The following is a 12,365-nucleotide window of genomic DNA, read 5'->3' on the forward strand; positions in this document are numbered from 1 at the left end:
GGACTGCAGGTCTCTGCTCGGTGTCACGGCAAACCCATGGATCTAACACTTTCATATCATAAATCATAAAAGGCCTGGGGTCAGCCTTGCCCCCGCCCCAATGTGTAAAAAGTCCTCGCTCCGCGCGAGCAGAGCTCCACCACGAGCGAGCACGGGGGAGAATCTGCTTCACTCAGTTGCTGAATATGTGCACGAAGATCAAAGGAGTGCGCGCGGCAGTTGAAACCTGCGCGCGTGACACAAAATAAATGCGCGTGCGGATGCGTTATCGCTCGCGCGACTTTTGACTCAAATATGACGCCATAGATTGCTATTAGTTTTATTAACTATTAAATCCAATCTTGAAGCTGAATACCCTGGTCCGTAGACATGCTGTACGTTTCTCTGCAGTGTCACAACTGATTTCAGAGTCTCCCCGGCACTCTGCTTGTACCAGTGAACATCTCAGCGACTGATCGCAGCGTCAGGCAAAACACATGTGAAGGTCACAGGTTCACCAAGTTTACCTGTGATCACTGGAACCAGAGCATCTGAAATGAATGTAGACATACATGAATAAATAAATGGCAGTTATTGTGAAGAAAATTATAATCAGGATGCAAAACAATGATCACACAAACTATCACACACCTAGTTTGCATGCAGAGAAAATGTTCAGTTATGATTAGAAAGCACACTTACCCCACTGATGAAGAACAAGCAATGCAACACACAGCAGGATCATCTTGAGACTAGTGTTTGATTCGGAAAGGTGTTGTTACTTCAGTGAGTGAGGAAGCAAAGATGATCCTGATAGGTCAAACCATCAAATGCACCTGATTGGTTAATATTTAAAAAGCCATTTCCTGCCACACTGGTCTTATGCTGGTCTGGTCTCATTCTTGTGCAACCACTTTTTTTTGCAAACAGTATTTCTCACAGCAGCAGTAATTTGATTCAGAAAAAAAAGAAACACTAGGTACCACAAGCTACAATAGCCACCATGTTAGTGATGTTAGTGAGTGAGTGCCCCCTACAGAATATTATATTTTATCAGAACTAAATGATATAATACTGTCCATTGTTTTACATTGTCAACGTTTGTATACTAATAATTGGTCTATTTCAGTGGTTTCAAACTTTTTGTGCCCAAAGCACACCAAAGTGCAAGCCATAATCTAATGGCACTCCTGTATTTATATTCTATCAGCACTACTTCAAGTAGTCATGTCAACCTCGTAACTACTTTACTTCCAGCATTTACTTACTGTTTACACTGTCTCCTATATAGCCTTCCTAGGAAATGTTTTGACATAAACCTAGATCAGTGGTTTTGTAGCCTAAATCCTATGAAATTGTTTTCGTGTTTTTTTTTTTTTTTTCGAGTGCTCCTAATATGGGTCATTTTGACCAAAAGCTCGTATGGGTCATTATCGGTGGTTTCAGCAGGTGCAAGTGATGTTGATCAGCCAAACCACAGCACATCCATCTAACACTTTTTGTGCCTAAAGCTAAACAACCTGACAGTGAAAGACGATTGTATTGTGGGTGACACTGCTTCTCCTTCATCAGGGATGTAAGTGATTTGTAATAACAACTGTTTTCTAATGTATCTGTATCTGCATGCAATCTAAATGTGTGGTGCTTCATGTGAACTGGTAAGGGTTATTTTTAACATCTGAACTACACAAATTATTTGCTGTTTGTCTTGTGCATCTACATAGAGAAGGATCAAGAAAAATCTAGAAAATAATCAAGAAAAATCTAGAAAAGCTTTAGGAAAAACTATGAAACAAATTGAAAAAAAAGTCTTGAACTATCTAGAAAAGCTTTAGAAAAAATTAGAGAAGGATCTAGAACAACCTAGAAGGTGATATTGAAAAAAATCTAGAGATCTAGATCTTTTCTAGATTTTTCTTGACTATTTTCTAGAATTTTCTTAATCCTTTTCTAGATTTTTCGAAAGCATTTCTAGATATTTCTAGATCTTTTTCTGGATTTTCTAGATATTTGTTTTCTAGATCATATTCTAGATTTTTTTTAAATTATTTTTCTGGATTTTTTTCCTAGTTTTTACAAGAGCATTTCTAGATAATTTTCTAGTTTTTTCTAGATCCTTTTAATTTTTCGAAATCTTTCTAGATATTTCTAGATTATTTTCTAGATTTTTCTTAATCTTTTTCTAGATTTTTCTAAAGCATTTCTAGATTCTAGAAAAAAAATCTAGAAAATCCAGAAAAAGATCTAGAAATTTCTAGAAATGCTTTCAAAAAATCTAGAGAAGGAACAAGAAAAATCTAGAAAAGCCCTAGGAAAAACTAGGAAACAAATTGAAAAAGTCTAGATTTTTCAATTTGTTCCTAGAAAGGCTTTAGAAAAATTTAGAGAAGGATCTAGAAAACTCTAGAAAGTGATATTGAAAAAAACCTAGAGATCTAGAGCTTTTCTAGATTTTTCTTGATTATTTTCTAGATTTTTATTAATCCTTTTCTAGATTTTTCTAAAGCACTTCTTGATATTTCTAGATCTTTTTATGAATTTTCTAGATATTTGATATAGATCATATTCTAGATTTTTTTCTAGATCTTTTTGTGGATTTTCTAGATATTTGTTTTCTAGATCATATTCTAGATTTAAAAAAATCTTTTTCTGGATTTTTTCCTAGTTTTTACAAGAGCATGTCTAGATCATTTTCTAGTTTTTTCTAGATCCTATTAATTTTTCGAAATCTTTCTAGATATTTCTAGATTATTTTCTAGATTTTTCTTAATCTTTAGATTTTTCTAAAGCATTTCTAGATTCTAGAAAAAAAAATCTAGAAAATCCAGAAAAAGATCTAGAAATGCTTTGAAAAAATCTAGAGAAGGATCAAGAAAAATCTAGAAAATAATCAAGAAAAATCTAGAAAAGCTCTAGCAAAAACTAGGAAACAAATGGAAAAAAAGTCTTGAACTATCTAGAAAAGCTTTAGAAAAATTTAGAGAAGGATCTAGAACAACCTAGAAGGTGATATTGAAAAAAATCTAGAGATCTAGATCTTTTCTAGATTTTTCTTGACTATTTTCTAGAATTTTCTTAATCCTTTTCTAGATTTTTCGAAAGCATTTCTACATATTTCTAGATCTTTTTCTGGATTTTCTAGATATTTGTTTTCTAGATAATATTCTAGATTTAAAAAAAATCTTTTTCTGGATTTTTCCCCTCGTTTTTACAAAAGCATTTCTAGATCATTTTCTAGATTTTTCTAGATCCTTTTAATTTTTCGAAATCTTTTCTAGATTTTTCTTAATCCTTCTCTGGAGTTTTCGAAAGCATTTCTAGATATTTCTAGATCTTTTTCTGGATTTTCTAGATATTTGTTTTCTAGATCATATTCTAGATTTTTTTTAAATTATTTTTTCTAGATTTTTTTCCTAGTTTTTACAAGAGCATTTCTAGATAATTTTCTAGTTTTTTCTAGATCCTTTTAATTTTTCGAAATCTTTCTAGATATTTCTAGATTATTTCCTAGATTTTTCTTAATCTTTTTCTAGATTTTTCTAAAGCATTTCTAGATTCTAGAAAAAAAATCTAGAAAAAGATCTAGAAATTTCTAGAAATGCTTTCAAAAAATCTAGAGAAGGAACAAGAAAAATCTAGAAAAGCCCTAGGAAAAACTAGGAAACAAATTGAAAAAAAGTCTAGATTTTTCAATTTGTTTCCTAGAAAGGCTTTAGAAAAATTTAGAGAAGGATCTAGAAAACTCTAGAAAGTGATATTGAAAAAAACCTAGAGATCTAGAGCTTTTCTAGATTTTTCTTGATTATTTTCTAGATTATTTTCTAGATTTTTATTAATCCTTTTCTAGATTTTTCTAAAGCACTTCTTGATATTTCTAGATCTTTTTATGGATTTTCTAGATATTTGATATAGATCATATTCTAGATTTTTTTCTAGATCTTTTTGTGGATTTTCTAGATATTTGTTTTCTAGATCATATTCTAGATTTAAAAAAATCTTTTTCTGGATTTTTTCCTAGTTTTTACAAGAGCATGTCTAGATCATTTTCTAGTTTTTTCTAGATCCTATTAATTTTTCGAAATCTTTCTAGATATTTCTAGATTATTTTCTAGATTTTTCTTAATCTTTAGATTTTTCTAAAGCATTTCTAGATTCTAGAAAAAAAATCTAGAAAATCCAGAAAAAGATCTAGAAATGCTTTGAAAAAATCTAGAGAAGGATCAAGAAAAATCTAGAAAATAATCAAGAAAAATCTAGAAAAGCTCTAGCAAAAACTAGGAAACAAATGGAAAAAAGTCTTGAACTATCTAGAAAAGCTTTAGAAAAATTTAGAGAAGGATCTAGAACAACCTAGAAGGTGATATTGAAAAAAATCTAGAGATCTAGATCTTTTCTCGATTTTTCTTGATTATTTTCTAGAATTTTCTTAATCCTTTTCTAGATTTTTCGAAAGCATTTCTACATATTTCTAGATCTTTTTCTGGATTTTCTAGATATTTGTTTTCTAGATCATATTCTAGATTTAAAAAAATCTTTTTCTGGATTTTTTCCCTCGTTTTTACAAGAGCATTTCTAGATCATTTTCTAGATTTTTCTAGATCCTTTTAATTTTTCGAAATCTTTTCTAGATTTTTCTTAATCCTTCTCTGGAGTTTTCAAAAGCATTTCTAGATATTTCTAGATCTTTTTCTGGATTTTCTAGATATTTGTTTTCTAGATCATATTCTAGATTTTTTTAAAATTATTTTTTTCTGGATTTTTTTCCTAGTTTTTACAAGAGCATTTCTAGATAATTTTCTAGTTTTTTTCTAGATCCTTTTAATTTTTCGAAATCTTTCTAGATATTTCTAGATTATTTTCTAGATTTTTCTTAATCTTTTTCTAGATTTTTCTTAATCTTTTTCTAGATTTTTCTAAAGCATTTCTAGATTCTAGAAAAAAAATCTAGAAAATCCAGAAAAAGATCTAGAAATTTCTGGAAATGCTTTTAAAAAATCTAGAGAAGGATCAAGAAAAATCTAGAAAAGCTCTAGGAAAAACTAGGAAACAAATTGAAAAAAAGTCTAGATTTTTCAGTTTGTTTCGTAGAAAAGCTTTAGAAAAATTTAGAGAAGGATCTAGAAAACTCTAGAAAGTGATATTGAAAAAAACCTAGAGATCTAGAGCTTTTCTAGATTTTTCTTGATTATTTTCTAGATTATTTTCTAGATTTTTATTAATCCTTCTGTAGATTTTTCTAAAGCATTTCTAGATATTTCTAGATCTTTTTCTGGATTTTCTAGATATTTGATATAGATCATATTCTAGATTTTTTTCTAGATCTTTTTATGGATTTTCTAGATATTTGTTTTCTATATCATATTCTAGATTTAAAAAAAATCTTTTTCTGGATTTTTTCCTAGTTTTTACAAGAGCATGTCTAGATCATTTTCTAGTTTTTTCTAGATCCTTTCAATTTTTCGAAATCTTTCTAGATATTTCTAGATTATTTTCTAGATTTTTCTTAATCTTTAGATTTTTCTAAAGCATTTCTAGATTCTAGAAAAAAAAATCTAGAAAATCCAGAAAAAGATCTAGAAATGCTTTGAAAAAATCTAGAGAAGGATCAAGAAAAATCTAGAAAATAATCAAGAAAAATCTAGAAAAGCTCTAGCAAAAACTAGGAAACAAATTGAAAAAAAGTCTTGAACTATCTAGAAAAGCTTTAGAAAAATTTAGAGAAGGATCTAGAACAACCTAGAAGGTGATATTGAAAAAAATCTAGAGATCTAGATCTTTTCTAGATTTTTCTTGATTATTTTCTAGATTTTTCTTAATCCTTCTCTAGATTTTTCGAAAGCATTTCTACATATTTCTAGATATTTTTCTGGATTTTCTAGATATGTTTACTAGATCATATTCTAGATTTAAAAAAAATATTTTTCTGGATTTTTTCCTAGTTTTTACAAGAGCATTTCTAGATAATTTTCTAGTTTTTTCTAGATCATTTTAATTTTTTGAAATCTTTCTAGATATTTCTAGATTATTTTCTAGATTTTTCTTAATCTTTTTCTAGATTTTTCTAAAGCATTTCTAGATTCTAGACAAAAAATCTAGAAAATCCAGAGAAAGATCTAGAAATATGTAGAAATGCTTTCGAAAAATCTAGAGAAGGATCAAGAAAAATCTAGAAAATAATCAAGAAAAATCTAGAAAAGCTCTAGGAAAAACGAGGAAACAAATTGAAAAAAAGTCTAGATTTTTCTATTTGTTTCCTAGAAAAGCTTTAGAAAAATTTAGAGAAGGATCTAGAAAACTCTAGAAAGTGATATTGAAAAAAACCTAGAGATCTAGAGCTTTTCTAGATTTTTCTTGATTATTTTCTAGATTATTTTCTAGATTTTTATTAATCCTTCTCTAGATTTTTCTAAAGCATTTCTAGATATTTCTATATCTTTTTCTGGATTTTCTAGCTATTTGATATAGATCATATTCTAGATTTTTTAAAATCTTTTTCTGGATTTTTTTCTAGTTTTTACCAGAGCATTTCTAGATCATTTTCTAGATTTTTCTAGATCCTTTTAATTTTTTGAAATCTTTTCTAGATGTTTCTAGATTTTTCTTGATCCTTCTCTAGATTTTTCTAAAGCATTTCTAGATTCTAGAAAAATAATCTAGAAAATCTAGAAAAAGATGTAGAAAAATCTAGAGAAGGATCAAGAAAAATCTAAAAAATAATCGATCTACAATCTAGAAAAGCTCTCTAAAAGGATCTAGCAAAATCTAGAAGATGACCTAGAAAAAAAATCTAGAGATCCAGGATAAGATCTAGAAATATCTAAAAATGCTTCAGGAAAAAAATGAGACGGATATTAGATATTTTGTCACTTGTTTTGGAAAGTCTTGACAAGCCAATTTTTGTTTCATTGTTAGATAATTTTGCTATTTTAAGCAAAATACACCTAATTTTTTTTATTAATTTAAACAAAGCACAACATAAATCACCAATTGACAAACACAGTAAAAAAAAAAGAAAAGAAAAAGAACAACAACAATATAATCACAAAACCAACCAAAATAAGTAAATAAATAAATAAATAAATAAAACAATAAGAAATAAGAACTTTAACACATTAAATAACATTAAAACTAAACTAGTCACGAACAAACATCAAACATAACTACAAAATTTCCTCTGGGGAAATTCTGAAAGGGCCACGGGGGCTACTGCCAGTGTGTGTAAACTATGATGAGATTCTTCAGAGAACTATGCCCTTTAACTTAAAAAAGTGTGTTTGTGTGTGTGTGTGTGTGTGTGTGTGTGTAATTAAAAGCACATAAAGTTACCTGTGTGTGTGTGTGTGTGTGTGCGCGCATGTGTGCGTGCATGTGTTCGAAGCATGTGTATGCATATGTGAGGAGTGTGTGTGTATCTGTAACTGTAATCACATCAAAGATCAAAGGCAATCAGATCAAACTTACGTCGCGAAAAATTCGTATTCTGTAGAGAAAAGTAATAGCACACCGATCCCGATTAAACAGCACGTTTTGATATATAATTTGTCCTGCAACTCTTCAAGTTGTAGGACTAGTAGCGGGACGAAATTGCGTCCAGAAGAGGAAGAAGAAAAAATCCGCAGTATAACAATAGTGCTCGGGGTCCCTAGCTATTGCTGTATGGGACCAGTGCTCGGTGCGATTGCCCCGTGGCCCTAATAACGACTGTTTTCTAAGGTATCTGTATCTGCATGTAGTCTATATGTGTGGTGCCTTATGTGAACATTGGAAGGGTTTTTAACATCTTTACTACACTGATTATTTGCTGTTTGTCTTGTGCATCTAGATACGCTGATTCCAGTAACCACAGTTCAGCTTGGTGAACCTGCAACCTTTACATGTGTTTCTCCTGATAAAAATTTGAGCAGGGGAAAGCTTCACTGTTGCAAACAGAGTGCCTCACATTGAACGGACATACAATTGAACTTATTAAAAACAAATAAAAAGCATTCAATGAATAAAGTCGAAGTTAAAAATATAGATTAAAAAAAGTTTGGTTTTTTTTTTTGCTCTGAAGCCACTGACTAAACAGTCTTACTGTATGGACGAACACAAATACACAGACTGTTCTCCTCTGATCAAAATGACCCACGGATTAAATGAATATTTGTGTGATACAGAAGCATTTAGATCAAAATCACAGATGTAATTTTGTCCAATATTTCTGTACAGAAGTAGTTATTTTTAGTTAGTTACTTACTTTAAAGGGTTTTGGCTGCCCAAACTTAATATAGCAGTCCCACGTCACACAAAAGTTAATGAGTATATACGTGGCAGATTTTTATTTGAGATAAATTGTTCTGCAGTGCTTCTTAAGCTTTTAAAATCTGTGTAAAGATCCAAAACTTTTACCAATTTTTTATGACACAGGGAAGACTCAGAAGACGTCAAACTACACTGTTGTTCAGCCGCCAGCGTCTGATCCGGTCCGAGCAGGAGCCCCGATGACTCTGCAGTGTTCAGTCCTCTCTGACTCTGAGACAAAGACGTGTCCAGGAGATCACAGCGTGTTCTGGTTCAGAGCTGGGACAAAAGAATCTCATCCAAACATCATCTACACTGATGGAAGAACAAGCAATGAATGTAAGAAGAAATCTGACACTCAGAAGAAATGTGTTTACTACTTCTCTAAGAACGTCAGCTCCTCTGACTTACTACTGCGCTGTGGCCACATGTGGACAGATATTAACCCATTAAGGCCTAAAGCGCCTGGGAAAAAATGGCTGGAAAACCTATGGGCGATTTTCAAATGACCCCCTAAAACCTGAAGTTTTTCTGGAAATTCAACACCTACTAAATAATAGATTTTTCAGCCTCTGTATTTCATAAAAATGAAATTCAAAAAGTATTTGAGAGCTGATACCCGTGGCTTTCATACGAAGTTGAGTTTATTTGTCCAAACCTTCAATAAAGTTTTTTAAAAAATCAACAAACTCAGCAAATGTTACATTTGACTGAATAAAAAATCCTATGCATAATACTAATACATGCCCATTAGCAAGATGCAAACATGATATGACCATTGGAAGAAATAGACATAGTTCTCATTAGCCTACTGTAATAATAAAAAAAATTATCATAATAATAATACATGTTATATATTGCACTTTTCAGGGTACTCAATGACGCATAAAGTAATATAAGACATAAACAGTCATGATTTCTTATATCATCATCACAATCAATCAGCCTATTATTATTATTATTATTAATATGAATATATTATTAATAATATTATCTCCACAATCCACATTATGGCCACAAATCTCTCTGTTCCTCGGTGAAAATATGTCGTCTAAAAACATATTCCTCATCCATAAATGCCGGTCATTGGTTCCGAGGGTTCAAAGTCCGGATCAGCAAATAAATCACCGGCGCTGTTTTCATCTCTTCCATCACTTACTGCTGAGCTCCTCCGCTATAGTCGTCTTCCGTCATGATTTCAAAGTTCTGGGAAAGTCCGATGTTGCATTGCGACACTCCTGCATGTATTCTGATCATGTTCTGATGCATTTCATTGTCCAAGAGACCGAAAATAGGTGGAAAAAAATACAAATACTACAAAATGACATATCCGCTGTCCCGGCCTTAATGGTAGAGTGACGCAACAGCGCTCCCGGTCTTAATGGTAGATATGCGGTAATGCTTTCCCGGCGTCAATGGGTTAATTGGAAACGGAGCTAAAGTGGTCATTAAAGGCAACTGTTTCCTTGTTCAGTAAATTATAAGATCTGTATATATGAATGTTAGATTGCAGGTCAAATGAAATGTATTAGGATCAACTATTGCATTTTTTATTCAAAATCATTTAACCAGAAAGTGACATTGCATATTTACCTTTCCTCAATGTGCTTTTTTTTCCCTTTACATAAAGGTTCAGAATTGATTTTCCTGCTGTGTGTTGTCCAGGCTTTAAGTCTGATTGTTATCATCTGCCTCATTTACGCCCTCAAGATAAAAGAGTCTGATTGTTACAACGGTTACAATGGTAACAGAAGTTATCATAGTTCTCTATACAGCAATATTAAATTAAAACTATTGCATCCTTTATTATTCTTACATATTTTTATTTCATAATTTCAGCTGCTGTTGCCATGCACAAACACAGGAGTGGTCAGCAGGTAAAGAAATAAAGTCACAGTCAGATTGACTTTGTTATAATCGTTCTCATGGTGGTTTAACTTTGTCATATAATTTATATTTTCAGAGAGATGAGGACGCACAGTTTTATTCTGCTGTTGTCTTCACCGTGATGAAAACTGGATGTGATGCAATGAAGGAGAAAAACGCAGCAGAGAAACAGAGGATCTACGCTGCTGTCAAAGCTTTTGGGTTGGATTAGTGAGTCAACAGGTCTGTTTACCATCAGTTGATACTGTATGATCAAGTTAATGTTAGTCTAAAGAGTTTGTGAAACAGTCTGTGGTTAGTAGTTGGTACTGCGCCTATTATAGTATTCTGATGTTAGGATTAAGTGTTGTCCAGTTGTTTAAAAGTAGTTAGATTGTATATTTTAATGCAAGTGCTCAGATTAACATAGCAGGAGTTGCCTGAGCTCAAGTCTGTTTGGAGCATTATGTCTACCTTCTTCATTTCCTGTCACATGGTCATAAAAATACCCCCAAACATGTAAATATATATCTGCCTTAAAAACTATGTTGTGCAACACTGTTATTGAAACACTGAAAACGTCATTTCCTGCATTAAGATGAGTTTCTATGCACTAATTTGTGCCTTTTTGTGTTTATTTTTGTAAAGGAAACAAAACACAGCAAAAACGTCATGCACCAGATGACAATTTAAAATGAAAATATATAATGGAATCACACATGTGGACATGATTTACTCTCCTGTCCTATCTTGTGATTATTTTTATTCATTTCTATTATTTTATAACCCCTGGACTCTAATAGCTCATATGTGTTTCAGTTTGAGTTCTGCTAATTTCTTTCTGCACATTTGAAACACATCACAAATATCTGTGTTCATTTAGAAGTTGGTAATAAAGTTGGAGGCTAATATTTAGAGAAAAAAATCTGAATTTAATTAAAGTAAAATCATAATACTTAAAGACAAAAACAATCTGTCCTATAATCTTCCATGCATGAAATTATTGTCTGCTGATTTGGCTATTGACGTCTGATGGAGATGCGCTGCTCTTTATCTGAGGTGGAAACTGAAACTAACTGAAAATACTTCTGATCAGAAAAATATCTCACCATTTATTGGCTCAAAGTCCACATAAAATTGGACTGTGGAGTACCTATCTATACATGCACATTAATAGTTTAATAAGCCCCACCCCAGCTACTGTCTGTGCCATCTCTGCAGAGCACTGTGGAAGATTTCTGAAATATTTTATTGAATTCACAGAGACCTGGTCGACATTGTGGCCAACACTAACCTTACCTCTTGTAAGTAACATTTTTCCCTCTAAGTTTTTTAAAGAGGTTTTTGAAATCATCGCCCACTGTCTTCTCAGGATTGTAAATGAATCCCTTCTATCTGGCGTAGTCCCAGACTGTCTTAAACAGGCTTGTATTCAGCCCCTTCTTAAGAAACCTGGTCTTGATCCAACACTTCCCCACAACTATTGCCCCATTTCCAAATTACCTGTAATCTCAAAAATTCTTGAAAAAGTGGTCGCTAAGCAGCTCCTACAAAAAATGGAAGGAAATAATATATTTGACAAATTCCAGTCTGGTTTTAGAAAACAACACAGCACAGAAACAGCCTTACTGAGAGTAACAAATGACATCCTGATGAGTGCAGATTCTGGAAATATCACTATTCTCATTTTACTGGACCTGAGTGCAGCGTTTGATACAGTAGATCACACAATTCTCCTCAATCGACTGAAATACATGGTTGGCATAGATGGGACTGCACTTAACTGGTTTGCTTCATACCTAACAGACAGGGTTTTCAGAGTCACTGTGGACAACTTTAGGTCTTCATCAGCTGTCATGTCATGTGGGGTCCCGCAGGGCTCAGTCCTTGGTCCAATGCTGTTCAGTTTATATATGTTGCCCCTAGGACATATCATCCGTCATTTCACCCCTGTGTCATATCAATGTTATGCCGACGATACCCAGCTGTATGTTTCTCTTCGCCCGGATAACCACAGCAAACTGGACTCTCTGCACTGCTGCCTTGCTGCCATTAAGGACTGGATGGCTTCCAATTTCCTACAACTCAATACAGATAAAACGGAAGTCCTGGTTATCGGCCCTGATCATATTTCTAACAGTGTTTCCCCTCACCTTGGACCTCTAACAATTAACACAACACAGTCAGCTCGGAACCTGGGAGTCATATTTGACCAACAGCTCAACTTTAATCAGCACATT

At 32.5% G+C, this 12,365-nt stretch overlaps 1 protein-coding gene across 1 annotated transcript; it reads left to right on the forward strand.

Annotated features, from left to right (window-relative positions):
- Positions 1 to 1,401: 1,401 nt before the first annotated feature.
- Positions 1,402 to 10,357, forward strand: LOC131981390 (uncharacterized). Its single transcript, XM_059345663.1, has 7 exons — positions 1,402 to 1,428; positions 1,513 to 1,555; positions 7,802 to 7,855; positions 8,386 to 8,598; positions 9,890 to 10,003; positions 10,099 to 10,136; positions 10,223 to 10,357. Exons 1-7 carry the CDS (start codon positions 1,402 to 1,404, stop codon positions 10,355 to 10,357), a joined length of 624 nt encoding a protein of 207 aa, XP_059201646.1.
- Positions 10,358 to 12,365: the final 2,008 nt, after the last annotated feature.

The sequence above is a fragment of the Centropristis striata genome, chromosome 12 (assembly GCF_030273125.1).
Source record: "Centropristis striata isolate RG_2023a ecotype Rhode Island chromosome 12, C.striata_1.0, whole genome shotgun sequence".
Taxonomy (NCBI): domain Eukaryota; kingdom Metazoa; phylum Chordata; class Actinopteri; order Perciformes; family Serranidae; genus Centropristis; species Centropristis striata.

What these genes read in the sequence shown, in the direction of transcription:
- LOC131981390 (XM_059345663.1), top strand. Translation starts at nt 1,402, where the DNA reads ATGGGTCATTATCGGTGGTTTCAGCAG. An exon ending in GCTTCTCCTTCATCAGGGAT is followed by an intron (nt 1,556 to 7,801) that starts GTAAGTGATTTG and finishes TTGTGCATCTAG; the next exon opens with ATACGCTGATTCCAGTAACC. An exon ending in AACACAGGAGTGGTCAGCAG is followed by an intron (nt 10,137 to 10,222) that starts GTAAAGAAATAA and finishes TTATATTTTCAG; the next exon opens with AGAGATGAGGACGCACAGTT.